Source organism: Euprymna scolopes, chromosome 11 (genome assembly GCF_053919585.1).
Source record: "Euprymna scolopes isolate OS-2025 chromosome 11, ASM5391958v1, whole genome shotgun sequence".
Classification (NCBI taxonomy): Eukaryota; Metazoa; Mollusca; class Cephalopoda; order Sepiida; family Sepiolidae; genus Euprymna; species Euprymna scolopes.
Window position 1 is genome coordinate 151,794,089 of NC_136492.1, and position 23,733 is coordinate 151,817,821.

The 23,733-nt window shown below is 37.0% G+C and overlaps 1 protein-coding gene across 12 annotated transcripts in view; it reads right to left on the reverse strand.

Annotated features, from left to right (window-relative positions):
• The window catches only part of LOC145288114 (apicoplast pyruvate carrier 1-like), a 243,266-nt gene that overhangs the window by 127,270 nt on the left and 92,263 nt on the right, over positions 1–23,733 (reverse strand). For 7 of the 12 annotated variants that reach the window (XM_080136174.1, XM_080136177.1, XM_080136178.1 and 4 more), the window contains 2 exons: positions 17,992–18,114; positions 2,483–2,692 (listed from right to left, as the gene is read on the reverse strand). The exons of 1 other annotated variant lie outside the window; for it this stretch is intronic. In XM_080136174.1, the coding sequence (XP_079992300.1) occupies positions 2,483–2,692; positions 17,992–18,114 (333 nt within the window). The remainder of the gene's footprint in view (positions 1–2,482; positions 2,693–17,991; positions 18,115–23,733) is intronic. 4 more of the 12 variants (XM_080136181.1, XM_080136179.1, XM_080136182.1 and 1 more) reach the window with 2 other exon arrangements.

The following is a 23,733-nucleotide window of genomic DNA, read 5'->3' on the forward strand; positions in this document are numbered from 1 at the left end:
AACACATGCCTAAGTATATAAAAAAAACAGATACGTAAATATAAAAAATATAAATATACATATATACATACATATACATGCACACATATATATATATAAAATACACATACATACACGCAAATACATATATATACATACATACATACATACATACATACATGTATGTATATATAAATAAATAAATTAGCCGGGCAGGTAGAAATTATACGTTACGGGTTTATTTTAATAAAATAAAATAGGTGAAAATTTCAGTAAGTAATTTAAATAATAGATTAATAAAATTAAGGAAAAATTATGATAATAAATAACACACATAAACAGATACAGACACACGCATACATATGTACAGCATATGCATATACGGTAAATAAATATATATATATATATATATATATGTGTGTGTGTGTGTGTGTGTGTGTGTGTGTGTGTGTGTGTGTGTGTGTGTACAAGGTGATTGGAAAGTAACTCCTTTTTTAATATATACAATTTATTTCGGAAATATAATTTACAAAATTAATGAATATGAGAAAATGTATAATCATGGACTTTTATTTTAAATTCAATAAAGGCAGCTTTATTTCCTCACCAGCTGTTTCACGTGTCGCATTAACAGATTTCACAAAAAAAATTGCGGAATTAAAGTCATGACCTCATGTATTCGCCCATCAAGTTCTAAATTTCTTGGTTTGGATGAGGAGACTTGCTCTTTCAGCCACCTCCTGATAAAAAAATGTCACAGGGTGCAAAGTCAGAACTTTGGTCGACCATTCGTACGAAACATAATGACTCATCTACTTTCAATAGAATTGGGTATTCAACCAGTCAGGAATAACAATAACAATCTGTAGATGTATTTCACTATGTTTAAAGAGAAAATTTGGTCATTTATTTGTTCTTGAAACAATACTGAATATTTGATTTCAATGCAATATGGAGCTTTCTCAAACTTTGTCGTTCGCGAATGGCTAAAACCCCATTTTTATAGAAAACAAATAGGTTTTTGTGGTTCGCATAACTTTAAATAAAATTTCAGGCATTATAGTTCCTTCTCATATTCATTAATTGTATAAATTATATTAAAAAATAATTGTATGTATTTTAAAATTAGAAGTTACCTTTGATCACCCTACATATACAAATACATATATACACACACACATGCACATATATATACATCTGGCATCAATTGAAATGTATGGCTCTCGTCTAGGAGAAGCCCCATTTTTTGACAAGCTTGACCTTTACTCCTGATCTGAAATGGAACACGTACATCAAGTCTGTTGCCAAGGTCGTTGGAAAGATGGTGGGATCCTTCTACCGCTCCAGAAGATATCTCACTACTGATGCAATTCTCTATCTATGTAAAACCCAAGTACGTCCAAGGATGGAATACTGCTGCCATATCTGGGCAGCAGCTGCTAAAAACAGCCTATCCTGCCCTGACAGAGTACAAAATAGACTTCGTGGCTTAGTGGGGGATGCCCTTTTCTCTCCCTTGTAACTTCTCTCCAACAGAAGAGACGTTGTGAGCCTATTTTTGTTTTATCGTTATTTCCATGGCAGGTGCTCGTCTGAGCTCCAATCTCTGGCCCCCCTTGCTAATCTTTTACGAAAAACACTCGTCTAGCTGAAACCACTGTCAAAAATTTTCCCCACTCATTATCTGTGCCTAAATCAAAGCGTAGATTCCATGAACAGGGCTTCTTTCTTAGAACTACACGCCTTTGGAACTCTGCTCCGTCTGCCTGCTTCCCACCTGACTACAATATGGATGTCTTCAAGTCCAACGTAAACAAATTCCTGATAAACCGCCCCCTTAAGTAGACACTTTATTAAATCTCCACACTAACGTACTGTACATGCAATAACCCTTATCCCTGAGTGGCTTCCGGGCCTTGATAAGTGGTGACCTCCTTGTAAAAAAATGTATATAAACACATATATACACATATATTTACGCATATATATACTCATATATATGCATACATACATATATACACATATATATTTACATATATACACATATATACATACATATACATATATATATACACATACACACATATATCTATGTATATAATTGCTATTGTTTTATTTCTTCTTTTTATTTGAAACAATATGTTAAAAAATATTTCAAATTATTCACAATCAAACTAATAAGCAAATTTTGGTTTTTGGAATCCATGATAAACTGCGATGTGGATATCATAACGCAGGAAAAACGTTGAACTTTTTTTTTTAGAATTTATCCTTGTTTTTCTTTTTTATTAATATTGAAAAAAAAGTTTAAGTATAAATCGTGTTTCTTATGTTTATCTTTTTCAATATATATTTTGAAGTTTTTCAACTTATTTTCAAAAAGCTCTCATTCATTATCGTCAGTCTGACCGTTCGATAGATCTTGTTTGCTTTGTCTATTTTGCGTGACCTCATTTTTCAGTTAACATACTTTGTCCCTCGGTGGTGCCGATAAGATACTCACAAGAGATGTGCATAGTAGTCCATAATTTGCCGTGTAATGCTTGGATCCAAAGCATTTCATTGATATTGGCGGGAAGACGGAGAAAGTTCCGGAGATTGAGAAAAATAGAAGACAGACGAAAATGGAGAAGACAACTTTTCCGCCCAGTTCGCTGATGTTAAACAAACTGAAGAGGCAGCTGATGCTCGCTGTCATAAACATCTCTGAAATCTGAATACAGAAACATGTCACAAAAATAAATAATTGAATCAAGTAAAATTTTTACGCCATCACGAATTTGAGATAAGCAAAAATATGTTATAATAACAAAAGTTTAAAACGTACGAAATTACGTAAGCAGGAAGATGTTTTGTGATATCTAAGGAGAGTGTTTTACAGATTGGGAGTTGAGTTCGGATCTAGAGGGTCGCTTGGCTACATGCCACTTGCCTTCGTAGGCAGTAAGACAGGCGGTCTTTCTAATGATGTAATCAATGACAGTGTGTAAACTGGCTCTTTCAGGAAAACAATGGGTCAGATCGACTCTGAATAAATACAGCCGAGGAAAGAAAGCTATTTACTAGAAATTTCTCTCAGAATTACTATTCATATGGAAGCATTTTTCGCAGATTTCCGGGCTTGTCCAAACCTCCAAAAAACAAAGGAACGGCAACAGAAGTTACGCAGACTATTTGCTATGAATCTCTTTATTGAACTGCATACTTTAATATGTTAAACATCTATATAGACACGCACTCTTGCAATGATAATGAAATATGTATTTTATACATATAATAAAAAACACTACTAGAAGCCATTACGCTGCGCGCATCACATACATACCTGAATTAGATTGCATATACATTTGTACACAGCATGATTGTATTTCACTTATATATTCAAAGAGATGGAGAGACGTTTCGAATGTATACACGTTTTCAGAATGCAATATAAAATCCGCTATTAGTTTCCATAATGCACATTTCATTTGTATTCTAGTATATTGTTGTTCAAATATCTGAATATTTTATATAATATTTTTTCTAAGTTTTTATCGATCTTTCTCTCGTAACGTGTATTTTTGAATTTCCTTCTACTTAGTTCACTGCCCCTATTATAGCAAAGGTGCATACAAAATTCCAGTTTGACAGACACCTTTCGTTATGCAGAAACAAACGTTTATTACTATGTCAATACAGTCTCATTTCGTGCATATACTCTTCAGAAGAAAATCAAAGATTATATGCTTAGGTAGAAAAAATGAATGGCAATATTATGCTGCAAGAATGAATGAGTTCATAGAAGACTCAAAATCTTGTGTTTGTACCGGGAGCTATCCTTGTTCATATTATTAAATCTTCTATGAACTTTTTTCTTCTTTCAGAATATTATCATGCATTTTTCTATCTAAGCAAATGATGTCTTATTTTTATGAAAGATATATGCACGAAACACAAAACAAAATAATAATTGTTTGTTTTTGCAGAACGAAACATGTCTTTTTTTTTAAATTTTTTTTATTTATTATATTTTCACCTCCAGACATTGCCACTTTGGTGAAGGGGGATACTATCAGGGGCAACAACTACTGGAGTACTATGTAGGGATTTGGGCAGCAAGATGTCGGTTCACGTTGCACTTGAACTTCTGCACGTCAGTACAGTTGGGAATGGAATTCCAAAGTCTAGCAGTTCTGGGGAAAAAACTACTGGATTAGAAAGATCTTTTACATCTAGGGATCTCTACAGTGTGGGGGTGGGATTTAGCAGTCTGTCGGGTTTATCGAGAGTGTTCACGTCGTGGGGGCACAAGTGATTGCAGTTCGTCAGAGCATTCACCATTAAAATACTTGTAGAACAGGCAGCGGGATGCAACGTTATACCACAATCAGCCGGTCACTGGGGTGTGACCGACAGACGTGTTATAGTAAATGTCTTAAAGCGGTCCCATGAAGACATGAAGATGGGCCAGTCATTAGGGTCTGAGTAACAAGAAGAAAATCATACCTGAGATGTTGGATCTGGGTGTGGCTCCTTTCTTTTCTCAAGATGATCTCTTCACCCTGATGGCATTCTGGTGGGAATCTTCATCTCTTTGTCCTCAGGGCCGCCTTTCGACTTCAGACATTTATGAAGGTCTTCATGGCAGACACAAGAAAAATGACACGCGACACAATTGTAATATACAAAGGTATAACTAACTATTTTATTTTACATTAGAGATACAATATATATTACAAAAAAAACAATTTGCAATTAATTTTTACAATAGGCTTTTCAAAGCTAACTAACCTACCCTAACTAGTGTTGAGGGAGGGGGTGGCCCCCCTCATTTACGGAGAGACAGTCTATGCGTCCTCACATCATGGTGGTCGTGCAGGAAAGAGACAGAAAGATAGTAAGGGGATTATGGGAAGGGGTTTCTCTGTATCTCTACGCTCATGGACAATTTACCACCCGTCCATGCTGCAGAGTGTGTTAGAAACAGTGGCACAAGGAAATAGTGCCACATCCCTCCCTATGCTATCCGAAATTTATGAGCATTCATAAATTTCAGAAGTCCCTAATTTTCCGTGAATGGTGCGTCAACCGGCCGTCAGCAATCAATGTCTCCATGCTCTACGTTCCATCAGGAACTCAGTGAAGCAAGTTATCTTTTCCACCAGGCTCATGGTAGGCTGGTATACTGCTTCAAATACCAGAGAGGGTAATCATCCTCGCCCTCCATCGAGGCAATGGCATCACGATTTCAGTTACTGGATTTACACTTTGTTAAGCAACCAGTATAATATTTTTTTAACAAAGCCGGATTTTACGTGAGTTCATCACGCCGACCTATACGTAGTTGACTAAGCCGGATTCTACGTGAGTTTATCACGCCGACCTATACGTATTTCACTAAGCCGGATTGTACGTGAGTTTATCATGCCGACCTATACGTATTTCACTAAGCCGGATTCTACGTGAGTTTATCACGCCGACCTATACGTATTTCACTAAGCCGGATTCTACGTGAGTCTATCACGCCGACCTATACGTATTTCACTAAGCCGGATTGTACGTGAGTTTATCACGCCGACCTATACGTATTTGACTAAGCCGGATTCTACGTGAGTTTATCACGCCGACCTATACGTATTTGACTAAGCCGGATTCTACGTGAGTTTATCACGCCGACCTATACGTATTTGACTAAGCCGGATTCTACGTGAGTTTATCACGCCGACTTATACGTATTTGACTAAGCCGGATTCTACGTGAGTTTATCACGCCGACCTATACGTATTTGACTAAGCCGGATTCTACGTGAGTTTATCACGCCGACCTATACATATTTCACTAAGCCGGATTCTACGTGAGTTTATCACGCCGACCTATACGTATTTCACTAAGCCGGATTCTACGTGAGTTTATCACGCCGACCTATACGTATTTGACTAAGCCGGATTCTACGTGAGTTTATCACGCCGACCTATACGTATTTGACTAAGCCGGATTCTACGTGAGTTTATCACGCCGACCTATACGTTTTTTAATTTAGTCTGCATAACATTATTTTCGTAACTGGATTTACGCTCCCTTCAGCAACCAGTATAATGTATTTTAACCAAGTCGGAGTTACGTGACCTCATCACGCCGACCTATATGTATTCCAAGTTATTACTTCAGTTACTGGACTTACGCTCTCTTCAGCAACCAGTATAATGTATTTTAGATAAGTCGGGGTTACGTGACCTCATCACGCCGACCTATATGGATTTAGTAAAACCTTGGTCTTCAGAGGTTCTAATCCAATTAATTCTGTTAGAGCAAGGAGTCTGCCGCCGAGCGACCAATAAAAACTATCCACCACGGAATATTTATTAATTATATAAAGAATTAACTAAGAAGGGCACTCAGCCTTCATGAGTTAGAATACTCAATTAGGGGGAAAAAATTTCCAAAAATAAACAATTCAGAAACCTGGTATACATTAAATCAATGAAATAGGGTGTTAACAATTTTTTTTCTTAAAAAGAAAACATTTTTAAAAAATCATTTCAGAGCACCTCGGTCACAATTAGAATTTGTTTACACAATGCAAACGCATTTCAGTTATTACATTCATAATTAACTTTTTCCCAAATTTCAGGGTACATTTAAAAAGTATATGTATTTTTTCAAAACTTGATTTACAAAAGATCATTAAAATTTAATTCCAAAATTTAAAAATTATTTTAAGTATTTTGGTTCATCGTTAAAATCAATTTATGTTAGTTAACTTCTTTCCAAAGTAATTCATTTATTATTATAAAAACCAATCTTCTCAAAAGGTCATAAACTTCGAATAGACCCATTTTTCATAATACAATTCAAAAATTATTCCAAACATTTGGTTCATTATTAAAATTAATCTTCCGAAAAGATCATAGACAATTCATTTTGAATCAATTCACCCTTCACAATGAGATTCAGAAACATCCCAAATTTTTCATTTCGTAATTATTATTTTTAAAATTCAGTGTACATTTAAAGTTATTTAATTGATTCTTAAAAAACATTTCTTCTTATAGGTCATTATCAAGGTCATTTCGAATTCAGAAACATTTCACGTTAATTAACTTTATTTTCCAAAGTAATTATTTTATCATTTAAAAGCAATTCTTTTCCTAAACTCACTCACAAGGATTATTTCGAATTAATAAACTCCCGCCACACCTGGGAGTCACATTAGTTAACGACCAGTTCTGTATAGTTAACAGCTCGAAAAAATTAAAGTTTCAATTAAAGAGAGATCTTTCTAGACTGAGGAAATCTTTTTTTTTCTTAATAATTAATTCAATTTTATGTATATACTCCTCAGTCAATATTTCAGGGACCCCTATCATACGGTCCAATTTCAAATAAACCTTCAATTAAAGAATTTGCTCGAATAATTCTTCCTTAAAATCATCTAGAATTCAGGAAAATTTCTTTCGTTAGTCAAATAATATTTCCTTATAAATTATTAAAAATTCAGAGAATATTCGAAATGTAATAGCGTAATTTTTCTTGAAAAAAAACTATGAACATTTCAGAGAACTCTTAACAAATTAACGTAATCATGTAACAGTTGGCTTTTCCAAACACTCGAAGATTTCAAAAAAGTACTTTAAGTGCTGTTTGAATAATTGTCTCAGTTTTTATTTTTAATAAAAACCAATTGAAGACATCATTTAATGTAATTTAACGAAGCATAAATATTTTCTTCTTTAGACTTGGTAGAAAATTAAAAAAAAACTCAAGTTAATTCGTTATTATATGCCCTCCTGCAATCAGCCATGGGGGTTTAGCTATACACTCATTAAAACGCAAGAGTAGAGAGAGAGAATGTTGGGGAAAGAAGGGGATAGAGACAGAGCGATGCCATTACACACCCTACCACCCTCATAACACTATTACGTAATCTCACAAAAAAAACTCTTCGATTTTAAAAGTCACTCTCTCGTCCCCAAAAAAGCTTGCAGAGGGTGAAAGAATGGTAGACAACACGAGAGGTGGAGAAAGAGAGGAAGAGAAACAGAGGCAGGTCGGATTGTTCCACCACCCATCCCTCAACACCCTCACAAACACCATGACGAGGTCATCTTCGCTTCCTTCCTATGTGCGGCCATTGTTTCAAACAAATGAGTGACAGGTAGACATTAAACATTTCTACGAGTTTAAAACAAATAACTAAATAGAAAAACAATCTTATTTTGAACAATTTTTTAAAAGGCATTCTCACACAAAAAAAAAACGTTCACATTATGTAATCCAAATTTTTAGCAATCCATTTTTTCTTTCCTTTTTTTTAAACAGACAAATCAAAATTAATAAAAAAAAAACATAATCAAATCAAAAAACCACATATGTTTCGGCATTAACTGCTAATCTAACCCGAAAAAAAAAACACATCAACTGTTCATGGAATAAAATGTAATGTAAAAGTTCTATTTTTTTCAAATCTGAATCTAACACTTGCAAAGTCAAAAGCAATTTTTTAAAAAGTCCTATATCTTTATAAACCTGAAATAAAGATCAGATAAAAAATGTTAGGTATCCTTTATTTTCTTTCCTTTTTTTTTTTTTTAAATTTATTTTTCGAGCTTCGTGTTTGAAGGATTTTTTTCTTTTTTTTTCTTTCATGTAATAACAAGATGCATAGATATACACACATATCGATATATATCCGGAGAGAGACAGAAAGAGAGAAAGCGTGAGAGAGAAAGAGATATTGCATATTTTAGAGACAATTTCTTTTTGTCTCTGTTTTTTTTTTTTTTGTGTAGGACACATTTCTTACTTTTTTTTCGAAGGGTTACTTTCAATACTCTTTTTTTTTTTAAATCGATCTTTTGTAAACTGTTTTTTTTTTTTTTTGTAGGTGCAAGACAATTTTTTGTTCAGGTTCTGAATTTTCTTTTTGAGTGCGTTTTTTTTTTTTTTGTGCGCGTGTGTACTGGTCTGCCATTTTTTTAAAATTTTGCCAGAAATAATAGTTTTTTCCGTTTTTAAAGACCGTGGACCATTTTTTTTTATTCGATTCGTCTAGTGGTCATTATTTTTGGTTGTGCCGTGGGTTTAAGAGTCGAAATTATTTCCATGCTGGGAAACAATATGTCTTGGTCATAGTGCATCATTTATACTGCGACACAGATGCGTTGAGATCCGTCTGGTAATTAACCAGGGTCAATCCTGCGTCTTAAGGCAACATTTATACCACAATCAGCCGGTCACTGGGGTGTGACCGACAGACGTGTTATAGTAAATGTCTTAAAGCGGTCCCATGAAGACATGAAGATGGGCCAGTCATTAGGGTCTGAGTAACAAGAAGAAAATCATACCTGAGATGTTGGATCTGGGTGTGGCTCCTTTCTTTTCTCAAGATGATCTCTTCACCCTGATGGCATTCTGGTGGGAATCTTCATCTCTTTGTCCTCAGGGCCGCCTTTCGACTTCAGACATTTATGAAGGTCTTCATGGCAGACACAAGAAAAATGACACGCGACACAATTGTAATATACAAAGGTATAACTAACTATTTTATTTTACATTAGAGATACAATATATATTACAAAAAAAACAATTTGCAATTAATTTTTACAATAGGCTTTTCAAAGCTAACTAACCTACCCTAACTAGTGTTGAGGGAGGGGGTGGCCCCCCTCATTTACGGAGAGACAGTCTATGCGTCCTCACATCATGGTGGTCGTGCAGGAAAGAGACAGAAAGATAGTAAGGGGATTATGGGAAGGGGTTTCTCTGTATCTCTACGCTCATGGACAATTTACCACCCGTCCATGCTGCAGAGTGTGTTAGAAACAGTGGCACAAGGAAATAGATGGGACAGAGGCTGAAGCTTAGATGCCAGTTCAGGGCCTATCAGATTTGCGACTCTCTTTTGAACCTTGTCAAGGAGCGAGAGAATAGTAGCAGATGCACCAGCCCAAATATGACAGCAATACTCCATACATGGGCGAATGGTGGCCTTATAGAGATACTAGATATTTCGAGTGTTAGTAGTTTTCTAGCATGGTAGAGAGAGCCCACCTTCCTTGCAGCGGCTCTGGCGATGCCTTTAATGTAATTGTTCATACTCATGTTTTCTGTGAACGTTAGGCCAAGGAGTTTGAAAGATGTACTCTCAGATAAAGAGTCGTTGGCCATTACTATAGGTAGTAGAGAAGGTTTCTTTTAATTATTGAATGAAACTAGTTTAGTCTTGGCAGCATTTAACGTGATCATCCATTTTTGTCCCCATTCCACTACAGATTGGAGGTAATCATCTAGGGTTTTCTGCCATTTCTTTAGAAATGTGTTCATTCGTCTTCCTGTCGAGCCTGCCATAGAGTGTAGTGTCATCAGCATATATACCCATCTCAGAGACAATGTTGTCGGGGAGGTCATTTATGAATATAAGGAACAATAGAGGTCCAAGGATAGACATATATCAGATTGTTTCGATGTACGACCATCGAGGACAATCTGGATTTTCTCTTATCTAAAAAGGATTTAATTATGTTAAGTATTCTACCAGTGATACCGTATGATCTAATTTTCCTGAGGAGACCCTCATGCCATACCATGTCAAAAGCCTTAGATATATCTAGAGCTACCCCTCTGCTCTTCCCCGCTTTGTCCAGTGAATGGTATATACGTTCAGAGATTACAGTGTCTGCTGTGGAACGGGCTTGTCTTAATCCATATTGTTGGTCAGTCAGAAGTTTTAAAAAAAACTAAAATTTCTTGTCTTTTTCTCTCTTATTTTCCCTCTCTGTCCTGCTCCAACCAAGTCTACCGACCTGCTCCACAAACCCCAAAACCTCAATCATGACAAATCTCCAAAAAAGAAACACGAATAAACCTAGAACCCCATCCACCAACGTAGACCTCTACTACCAGGTCTCCTTCTCCAACATCAGAGGTCTACGTTCCAACCTTCCAGAGATTGAAACGCAATTACAGGAGACGAAACTGAACATATTATTTCTAAGTGAAACTGGCATAGGGCCAATCATAATTAAATGGTACTCCAACTTAACATCTAAATCTGACCCCCAAAATCGCCATGGACATGGAATATGTGCTGACATCAAAGATGGCTTTCCATATGGTAGGGATATCTCCAGAGAACACCCTAATTTACCTTATATGTGCTTTCAGGTTGAACTAGCTTATACCACTGCATTTATATTTGCCCTCTATCGCCCCCACAACAGTGGGGTTACTATCTTTAAGATCATATCTGAGAAAATTGACCACATCCTGTCTGCTCATCCTTCGGCTAACATTCACATTTGCGGAGACCTCAATGTCCATAATGTGGAATGTCTGACCCACTCAAATAAAACCGATGACGAGGGGAAGTTTTGTCATGATTTTGCCAGTTCCTATGACCTCACTCAGATTGTTCACGAACCCACCCGTGTGCCCGATACACCTGCTCAATATGTAAGCCTTCTAGACCTTTTCCTTACAAATTCCCCTGAGCTGTGTTCATGTTCCGTTCTACCTCCTCTGGGATCCTCTGACCACTCTGTTGTAGCAGTTAAGATAAAAATGAAATGTAATAAGTCTTCAGACGGACCTCTGCACCGTACTGTATATCGATACTCTATGGCTGACTGGGATAGCTTCCGTACATTCATATCTGACCTACCTCTGCATTTCATGTTAAAAAAGATTTGTCCTCTATAGTATCAGACCTGATCGAATGGTTAATTCTAGGCATAGACCGATTAATACCATCCAAAAAATTCCAACAAAAATCTAGCAGCCAGGTATGGTTCTCCCCTGAATGTGCTGCTTCCATCGTGCACAGAAATCACTTTTTCCATAGCTACCAACGTAATAGATGTACTGAGACTAAAGCTGCTTTCAAGACTGCCAGCAACCACTGTAAAAGAGTAATAAAAAATGCAAGAGAGCTATATGCCCAGTCTGTTAAATCCAAAGTAGCTGAGCAGGGCTTGGTTCCTACCAGTTCTGGCAAATAGCAAACAGGATCTTGAACAGAAGCGTGCGTTCTATCCCAACTAACATCAATGGACCTGAGGTCATCTTGTCAGCATCAGACAAGGTCAGACTATTTGCCAAGAACTTTGCAGCTAATTCTACCCCATGCGACAGTGACCATCAACTCCCTGTATTTGCTCCTATAACAGACAACACGCTATGCAATATACAAATATCTGTGCATGAGGTCGCCAAGCTAAACAAGAACCTTGATTCCAGTAAAGCAACTGACCCTGATGACATTCCAGTTATAGTGCTGAAAAAGCTCCAACCAGAAGTTGCCCCCATACTTACAAAACTATTTAAGCGTTGCCTTAAGAAGAAGTGCTTTCCAATACGCTGGAAAACCTCATCAGTATGCCCTGTATTTAAGAATTCAGGTGAACATTTCTTCCTCTCAGTACAGACCAATAAGTCTCCTGTGTGTCATGAGTAAGTTGATGGAATCCATATTAAAGAAGTAGTCAACCACCTCAACAGAAACAACCTTCTTAGTGGCATGCAATATGGTTTCTGCTCGGCAAGATCTACAGCATATTTGCTAACGGTTATATCACATAGGATTAGTGAATCTTTTGACAAAGGTTTCCTTTCTAGGGCAATTGCTCTTGACATATCAAAGGTCTTCGACAAGGTATGGTATAAGGGCCTACTTCACAAGATTTCCAGCTACGGTATAACTGGAAATGTTTTCTCAATCATTAAATCATTTCTCTCCGATAGGTTCATAAGAGTAGTGGTTGATGGGCAGAAATCAGAGGTCCAGAGTATGAATGTTGGAGTCCCTCAGGGGTCCATTCTGGGCCCAACTCTCTTTCTGATCTACATCAATGATCTCCCAAAACACAAGCTTAAATCATTCGTTGACATCTATGCGGATGACACGACCATCTATGGCAACATAGCAAAGGCCATAAATGACAAAGTTCTCTCTAATTCTCTCTCCTCTGATCTTGAGCACATGGTACAGTGGGGGAAGAGGTGGCTGGTCACTTTTAATGCATCCAAAACCAAGCGTCTATCTTTACATCATCCACGGTCTGATCCCCATCTGGCAGCAATCGAAATGGATGGCTCTCGTCTTGGAGAGGCTCCATGTTTTGACAAGCTTCTGGGCTTGACCTTTACTCCTGATCGGAAATAGAACACGTACATCAAGTCTGTTGCCAGGGACGCTGGGAAAATGGTAGGATCCTTCTACCGCTCCAGAAGATTTCTCACTACTGATGCAATGCTCTATCTGTATAAAAGCCAAGTACGTCCAAGGATGGAGTACTGCTGCCACATCTGTGCAGGAGCTGCTAAAAACAGCCCATCCTGCGTTGACAGAGTACAAAATAGACTTCGTGGTTTAGTGGGGGATGCACTTTTCTCTTCTCTGCAACCTCTCTCCACAGAAGAGCCGTTGCGAGCCTGTCTTTGTTTTATCGTTATTTCCATGGCAGGTGCACATCTGAGCTTCAATCCCTCGTCCCCCCCTCGCCAATCTTTCACAAGAAACACCCGTCTGGTTAAAACTACTGTCAATAATTTTCCACACTCTATCTGTGCCTAAATCCAAACGTAGATTCCATGAGCAAAGCTTCTTTCTCAGAACTGCACGCCAGTGGAACTCTCTGCCACTTGCCTGTTTCCCACCTGACTACAACTTGGACGTCTTCAAGTTCAACATAAACAAACTGTTGATAAATCGCCCTCCATAAGTAAGACACTCTATCAAACCCCCCAATACTAATGATTACTACAACACTATCTCATTGATTATTGTACATGCAATAACCCTTATCCCTGAATGGCCTTCGGGCCTTGATAAGTGGTGACGCCCATTTAAAAAAAAAATCTGTAAGGTGATGGACTAGAGCATTCTTAATTAAGGTTTCAAATGTTTTGGCAAAAAGTGGGAGGAGGCTAATGGGGTTATAATTTAATGGGTCAGTTTTTTCACCAGAATTCTTGAATACTGGTACCACAGAAGCAGTTTTCCAACAGCACAGAAAGCAAGATTCATTAAGGCATTTGTTGTAGAGTTTGGAGAGAACTGGAGCTACTTCGGCTGAGCAGTTTTTTAATAGCACAGCTGGGATGAGATCGGGTCCACATGCTTTTGAAGTGTCAAGGTTTTTTATGATAGCATGCACCTGAGCAGGGGTGATTTTCAGATCGTCTAGTGTGGCGTCTGTCCGCATAGGAAATTCAGGTATGGGGTGGTTGGAGGGTCCAGTATGGAGTTAGAGACAAACCGACCGGCAAGCATGTTAGCTTTCTCGGTTGCTGAGCAAACAATCTCGTGATTTTTGGTTAGTGGGGGAATTGTTGATTGCCCATTATTTACTACACTGTTGTAGATTTTCCAGAAGTCACGAGTTCCTAGTTTATGTGCTTAGATACGTTTTTTAGTGGTTTCCGTGAATTCTCTTTTAGCTGTCGCTATTTCTTTCTTAACATTACTTCTAGCTTCTATGTACTTCTGTCTGTTTGAACTGGACTTATGTCGGTTTAATCTGCGGTATGCATGCTGACTTTGAGCAATGGCAGTAGCGCATGTTGAAGTAAACCATTGGAGAGAGCAGGAGTTGCTGTAAATTTTCCGCATGGGAGCATGCGCTTCGATACCAGTTTTGAACCAATCAGTAGTCTCGTTTGCGCACTCTTTAGCAGGAAGAGAAATAATATTTCCTCATGGGGCATCTATGATAAGATCTCTGATGGCTTCCCAATCAGCCTTTTTATAATATCTCGTTGGTTTGAGCACTGGCTCTTCAGTTTTGGCTCTAGAGTTTAGGGCGATTGCAACCATTATCACTGCCTCATCAGCGTTCTCAAGTGGACTGTCGGCATTCGTTATACAATCATCGGGAACTGTGCTCAAGAACAGATCTGAAAGTGATGCATGTTGTTCTTCCTAGTCAAGGAAACGGGTTGGAAACGTAACAGTTTGTGATAGGGAATGAGATCTCTAAAAATGTATCGAAATTTAACCATACTGGGAGAGTTGTTTTGCATGAAAGTAAATATTGGGATCTAGGAATGTAACTACACTATTATTCTTTTATATATGCTTTTTTGTTGTATTTAACATACATTTAGCGTCTAAAAAAGATGGCTATACATAAAGAATGAAACATAATTAAAAATAACATTTTACCAAAAACACTTATATATATATATATATATATATATATATATATATATATATATATATATATATATATATATATAAGCGGTCTTAATTTTATTTTAATTCTAATTTATTAACAATTTGAAATTATTTTGTAGTGGAATTTGAAACTCATATTCTATAATTATGAAAAGATATTAAATATATCAACTTATATGTTTATTAATAAACAGATCCATCGGGTCTACATATATATAAAAAGAAATTTACCGGACCAATTATATAAACATTTTCTAATATTTTCTCATCTGAAGAGATGGTAGACATCAAAATCCTATAGGATAAGGAGTTATAATATTTCAATCGTATTCCTTGTCTTACATAGAATAATAAAAATCTTTTGATTTGAAATTCAAACATTTCACGTCATGAATTTTTAAATCAATTGAATGACTAAAATGTATATATATATATATATATATATATATATATATATATATATATATATATATATATATATATATACACACACATATATACATACACACAGTGCCGACAAAAAAGATTCAGGAAGGAAATTTTTTCTAAAACTGCAAATGTAAGCTAAATTTAATGTAACTGTTTAAACAACATATACCTTATTTTTGCCTTTTATTCCTCTATACTTTTACCTATTCATATTTGACTTTTAATTGAAATATTCTAGTGTTGGCGTCAATTTTTAAAAAATGCAAATTGAGGAGACAAAAAGAAAGTCCGCAACGACAAAATCGCTTAAAACCAGCTTAAATTATCGCTCCTAAATCAGTTTAAAATACCCACCAACAGGCAACAAAGCATCTCTAATCGTAAATGTTGTTGTCCCAGCTTATACAACATAACATTTAGTCCACATATCATGACTTTCTCTTAGTGATCGTCTGGAGCTCATTAATCATCCCTTTCTGGTTTATTGCAGATTGAAATGTAATCAGAAAACGGTAGAAAAGACTGTGCAAAAGCACCAAAACACCGGCAGTGTTCGTGATGCTCCTAAATCTGGTCGGATTAGGGTTACTTCTAACAGGGAAGGCAATGCTATCCAGATCTACAGCCAAAGAAACAGATTTGAAACAGCTCGCAAATCCAACAATAGTACAATCTTGTTAAAAAGTGCTTTCTTTCAACTGTCAAGACATATTAAAGGAATTTAATTTGCGAGGATATGTTGCCAGACGTAAGCCAATGATTTCTCTAAAGAACAGAAAGCGCCGTTTGGACTTTATCAGATGCAATGGAGATCATGACTCTTCATATTAGTCAAAAGTGCTTTTTAGTGACAAAGGCAAGTTCAATAGGCTAGGCAGTTATGGTAGATAGAATTTCCGTCGGAGGAAAGACGAAGAATTTAATTGTAGGTGCTCAGTTTCAACGCTACAAGATGGTGGAAGTTCAGTTTTCGTGTGGGGCATTATTTGTACCAATGGTTCAGGGGCTATAGTTCACTTGCAAGGTCGAATTAATTCGACCAAGTACATTAATATGTTGACATTTTCTACCCTTCTTTGATCGGAATTTGGATAATGATCCCATCTTCATGCAGGATAATGGTCTGATCACACAGCTGGCAATGTCAAGAGGTTCCTGGAAGCGCATGATCTTCCGTGTTTGGATTGGCCTGCACAATCTTTAGACCTCAATCCTACCGAAAACGTATGGCATTACATCAAGCAGAAGCTACACAATTATGAAATATAAAATTTGGAAGAACTTTGAACAAAGATTTACAGAAAAGTGGGATGCTCTTTCCCCGGAGTATTGCTGCAGTCTAATTCAAGGAATTCCCAAAAGATTGCAGGCTGTCAAATTGCAGAAGGGCTATGCTACTATATATTTACTAGTCCATTACGTTCCTGTTGTATTTGTATTGCATTAAAGTCCTAAAGTTATATTTAAATAACAATCTTTCATTGTTCGGATTTTTTTTTTCCTGCTCAATTTGAAGTTATTTTTTTAAATTGACGTAAACACTAGAATATTTCAATTAAAAGTCAAATATGAATAGGTAAAATTATAGAAGAATAAAAGGCGAATCAAATGAGATATAGTTGTTTTAAACAGTTACATTAAATTTAGCTTAAATTTGCAGTCTTTGAAAAAAATTGAGAAAAAATATATATCACGACAATATCTAAGCTCATCCTCTGTTGTACAATTTCTGTATTCTGTATATAAGGGACGTTATGCAGTTTACACTTTTTAACCTTCCCTAATCCTTTCTATTTTATAATAATTTCTAACGTAAATTTTCATGAGCTGTATCGTGATTTTTTCCCTATTTTCGAAACATATTCCCTTCAGAACAATAAATTCTGGATTTTGACTTACTGATGTCTCGACATAGGAGCGTTTATCTTTTCGATTTCTATCCTAAATTAAGAAAACTTTTTAGTTAGAGATTTTTCTTTTTATGCGCATGTTAAAATCGGACACGTTTGTCTGAGTTTGTAATTATGTGTCCTCTTTTGCCGGTGTCAATGTTGTTACATTTCAATTATTCTGTTTGTCAAGCTTAAGATTTAAATATACTGTCAGATGTATCTCCGTTGGTCACTCTGTTGTGCTATACTTATGAGTAATTGCGCAAAACAAATAAAGTGTTCAGGATTACATTGGCTCTTAAAGTTTAACTTTTTTATTGGAGTTAAAGCTATACTATGGCTCTTTTCCTCCTGAATTATCATTTGCTTAAACTGTTTATTTTATATTGGTCGAGGATTTTTATTTCTGTTGCATGTTTGACAACATCATATCTTTGTCAGTTAATCATACCTTTATCAGTTTTAAAATAAATATTTAATTTAGTTTACTTGAAGGATGAATTAATTGAACAAAAAAGAATAAGAAACATAGCTTACTTGAAAAGAGGTGCGATCAGCAAGCAGACCCCATATGACACGACCAAAAACACTGATAATGGAAGCAAAGGCTCCTACCATTGAAAGAAAGTAATCATCATGAATAAAGGTCTGTCCATAAGGCTGGAAACGAAGAAAATAACGAACTGAAGAAACAAGAAACTAAAAATACTATTGTAGAACCATCCGTCCCTCTTGATATGTCTACCTTAATGCGGTTTAGTGATTTTTTATTCGTCTTCATCTTTTCTAATTATTCTGGCTAAGTCGTCTTGGCGACTGCTGAGAGTGCAAGCACTGGTTCACGAGTATAAAAATTTAAACTCACAAAAACACAACATCTGATATAGTGTGTATATATAGTTCTCTCGCTGCAGAAACGTTAACGTCGACATCTTATAAAATTTTAGTGTATTTACTCTGAGACAATCTAAATATTCTGGTTGTCGAAGATATCACTTTTGTTCGGTTGAAGTAAGTACATCCGCAGCCTCTTCAGTCTGATTCGCGCTGCAACTTCTGTAGTAAGAACGCAGTGTGATTTGTAATGGTTATCAAGAGACTTCTTGTCAGCCAGGTGTTAAATAGTAATGGGAGACGCATAACAGAGACGCCACATATAATGGGTTACACGGCGAAGACGACGATGATGAGACAATTGCTTGGAGAGTTATTTTTATGATAGGAAGCTGAGAGAGATGTGAGGAAAGATACATATAATAGACAGTTCTTTTAAACACAGGAAAGACGATACATTATTGATTGGGACGAACAGTTAACACTTTTATAAGGGGTTTCCTATAAAGTTCTTAGACGAAGACAACAACGCATTACCTTGCAGTTGAAATAACGACGAAGACAAAGGCTTGCAACAACATGCAGATATTTATTCCAGCTGGTGATGAGAATGTCCGAAAGGGACTTAGGCTAACTCAACTTTCCTCTCTAAACTGCTATCTCTCCCAATTCTGACTGCTCTAAACTTAACTCAACTTATTAAAAACCCTAACTAAACTGAATATATTGATCTATCTGTTGTTGTGACGTCAGAACGTGCTCAAACAGTGAATTATTTTTCACGTGGATTTTGTCAAACACTTTTTTGGCAACACAAAGACATTCTTTAATTGTCCTATTCTACTTCACTGATGTAACTTTGTTTTTTTTTATAGTTTTTTAACTACAATGACAAATTCTATACATTCCTAAAATCACATCTAAATAGCAATATATATTCTTTTTAACTTTTACTCACTGTGTTCGATTCTAGCTGACTGGCAGGACGTATCGACTGTCACGTGTTCCGGGTTGATGGAACAAAGTGTTAAGTTGGATTGAAGACTTCAAGGACAGAAGATGATCTTAAATGGGTCTCCTCTCGAGGGGGGATGTCTCAGACGTGACACGTAGAAGAACCACCAAGCCAAGATCGGCGATTACTCCTCTCTTGGACGTAATGTGAGGGAGTGAAATAAAATATGTATGAAACCAATCATCATCTTTGGTCGTTGAAAACGTCTTGTTATAAAAGATTTTCAGCTCTCATCCAAAAGAACGGGTTCAAAATTCCGCAGGACATAGACGGCCGCCAGCAGAAAACAGGTATGTCGTCAAATGCATATGTTATATGTGAATACATGTCTTCAACACACGTCTTCATCAACACACCTTAACGAGGCTACTCCGGGCCATAAAATAGAGTGTTATATATATATATATATATATATATATATATATATATATATATATATATATATATATGTGTGTGTGTGTGTGTGTGGTTATGTATAGATAGATAGATAGATAGATAGATAGATAGATAGATAGATAGATAAGAATCCAAATAGTGTAGAACAAACAGACATTTTAGTGAAACGTTTATACATTCAAACACCCCGGTTCAACAAGTATGTAAACATCACAAATGCAAATAGGTCTCAAAGACACTATATACACATGTACGTTTAAATAGTAAAATATATACCCTTTTGGGGTTATACACACATTCCCCTATTTTGATAACCCGCTATACAACAAACACGATATGAGCGAGTTCGAAAATAGATATAGTGAAAAGGTCAGATTCACCTAGATAACACCGGACATCTTTAAATATTCAATATTACTACAATACTTAACGTCAGCATCATACAAAGAAATAAGAACCCGGTTACTAGCAAAAATGGAGCAGAATCAAAATATTATTCCTCAAAATTTAACAGGAAAATGCCAAAAAGATTTAAAACTTCAGAGTAGACAACAAAATCAAAAAGCATCATATACCAAATATTCACTCGATAAGGAACAAGGTACAAATAACAAAAAATTGTTTTACAATTAATCCGAATTACGGCTGTTAAGAATTAGATAGATATCATTACTGCCCATTTAAAATAAAACTAACATTCTTGTAAATTCAAATTGTATAAAATACCCCATTGCAGCTGTGAAGCAAAAATATAAACACTGCGAAGAGAATACAAATAAAAAGCTAACACATCGTATGGAACACGTTTGAAGAGACAACAACTGAGAAAATTCAAAAGAAAATATCTCAATATTGATCTCAATAATTAAGAACATTAAATTCCATATAAACACAGAGTTGGATATAACCATAAACGTAGACAGTATGTTCCCGCCATGTGTCCCAGAGCTTCAGGACCAGCAAGATTCACTTCTGGACCTATTTCTGACAACAGTTCCTGAGGATTGTGTAACAAATACCTGTTGCCCACTCGGGAATGCTGATCACGCTGTGATAATGATAGACATCACTCTAAACTCTCGCCCCAAAGTTGAAGAGCCATTGCTCAAAACGACAAGGCACTACAATAAGGCTGACTGGGAAGCCATCAGAGATCACATCAGAGATGCTGGATGAGGAAATACATTTTCTCTTTCTGCCGAACAGTGCGCAAATGACACAACTGAATCGTTCAAAGCGGCAATCAAAGCACATTTTCTCACAGGTAAGTTCATATTTTAAGAAACCCGTTGCATCACTTAGTAAATAAAAGTGTTATATGGAGTTGGATAAACGACTATCGAAATGGATTCGATGAACAAAAAACTGAGTTAACGTAAAACTCAGTGTGATGCATTACATTCGGAGTAAAAAAAATATACGCTGTAAGTGACACACATAATTTTGATTTGAGAGCGGTTTTACTTACAGAAAGAAGATGCTGGTAAACTAATATCGATCCAATATGATTTAAGGAATCAACTCCCGATGGCAAAGGATCATTTACAAATAGAGAAGTACGAATTGGGCATAATATTTGCGAAAACAAACTTTTATAAATACTTGCACTATAGTGAATTAATATAACAAAAGGAATATCGATCATTTTAAGCAATATTCAGTTTAGAAAAGTAAGTACCAACGCACACTACGAATCATTTGTATATATGGGCAACGATGTTGCTAAACTATTCTTTCAAAATGAAACATTTTTCGTCAAAACAGTAATCACTAATGACGGTTTATCCGCATTAATATCAAAAAATTGTAAACCATTATATGGAAGGGCCAATGCGTCTTTAACGTTCGACCTGAACGCAAATTTCATTCTATATAATACAGTAAAAGGACTGCCAGTTACTTTTAGGGAATAAAATTCAAAATATAATCAAATAGTTAGTAGATGAAACAAGAAAGCACTTAAGGTATCTAAAAATTAAAGGGAACAGTATATTCTCATTATGTAATAACATATTGATTGACGGAGATCGAGTAGTCGTACCCGCAGTGTTAAGATAATTTTTTTTAAATTCTCATATTGTACGTCTGGGAATTTAGAAAATGAATGCACTGTTGCGGAGTTTCCTGTACTGATCAGAGGTAGATAAAGATATTTCAAATACGATGAAAACAGGTCAAAGATACATCGGCAAAACTGCAGATTCACGGATGTGCAGACTGTGTCATGAAAGAGAAGAAACATTAGTGCATATTATATTGGAATTACTTAAGCTTTCACTACAACAATATGGAAATGAAACAAAAATGTAGTAGGCAAAAAAAAAAAAAATAATAAATAAATGTTCTGTCAGCAACAGTACAACTTCAAAATAGTCAATATCGCCCACCTCCAGAAGAGAGGGAATTCCTGTCCGTGATAACCGTGGTAAAAGAAGACACACTCCAATCGCCAGAAACACCCACACACACAGTTTGCAGGACACTGCCGACTCGTCTCTAGCCTCCTGCTTTTATAGTGGCCGGGAATTATCCATTTGCATAATCACATGAGACAGAAACGTGATTTTCCGAGAGTTGCATGGGGTAAATGCTAATAAAAAACCCCGGACGCCATCTTGGAATTCTCTTTTTCCCCCCAACTGGTGACACAACAGACATACCCGAGGTAAGCTCTTTTTCCCCTCATTTTAGTTATTGCTGCTTCTGCTACACTCCCCCCTGATCTCATGATCACAAATGGGGCAGGGGGGCAGTCGTCTCTGTCTGGTACTTCTCCGAAGAACTGGAGGCAGCACTTCCTCCCTGCCATCCTCCTCATCGCCATTATTGCCACCAGTCTGCTCCATAGGCGGTGTTTCACAATCAGGGCAGGGGGGCAGTATTCGTTTCTGTCGGGTACTCCTTCGTAGAGGCAAGACGGGTGGTCCTTCCTCCGCTTTTTCAGTATGTACATTATATGGCTCAAAATCCTCTTCGTCGTCCTGCATCATACTCTCTGTCTTTTCAGAAGACATCATACTGTCTGAGTCTCCCTCTTCCTCCGATGTAACAACATAATGGCGAGGGCGCAAATCCTTCACGTGACGAGGCACACCGTCCACCAAAATTGACTGAGGGCTGATCACCTTGGTCACCTCACCCTTGCCGAACCTCGTGGTACATCGATTTTGCGGTCTTTTGACCCATACGCGATGGTAAAAGCTATTCTTGGGACCTGGGGACGCAGTTGCGAGATTGGTCTCCTTTACTCGAACTTCGTATTGATAAATCCTATTGGCAGGCGCAGTGGAGGGAGATGTGTCGTCTCTTGGTGTGATGTTATACCAGTAGACAGCCTCCTGTATGGGACAACACATTCTAGCCGCTATTCGTTTCACTGTACGATGACATCGCTCCGCTATGCCATTCCCGGCTGGAGCGTATGCACAGCGGAATCGCAAGTGAACTCCCCATTTACATGCAAATGCTTGGAACATATTGCTGCAGAAAGCTGTGTCATTGTCTAAAAGGAGTTCATGCGGCGCGCCACGTTCGAGGAACACTGCCTCCAACTGATGAATCACGCTTGCCGATTCCTGCCTTGCCAATTTCCTCCAAATGGAGAAACGCGATGGACCACAGTCTGTTAAAGTTAAAAAATGGAAGGTGCCATAATGCGTGATATCCATTCCAATTCTCTGCCAATTCTCGTTAACTTCCAGCTTTCCCTTTTCCCACCTGACTGGCGCTGGATCAATGGACTGACATTCCTCGCATTTCTGTATGACCGTTCTGACAGTTGCTTTTGTCGTGGTTGGACATCTTCTCCTGACAAAGTAGGTAGTGCGTCGCACCCCCGGATGTCCACTATCTTTGTGAATAGCCATGATTTGACTCTCATCCAGCTCGTCTGTGTGGACCGCGCCTATCACTGGGTCAAGACCGTTTTTCTTTTTCATTGCCTCAAACCACCGCTGTGGCACTCGTGTCAGTCGGTCAGCAATGTTTCGTGCTGATGGAACCAGCGTCACATCCACTGTCAGCCCGTACTCTTT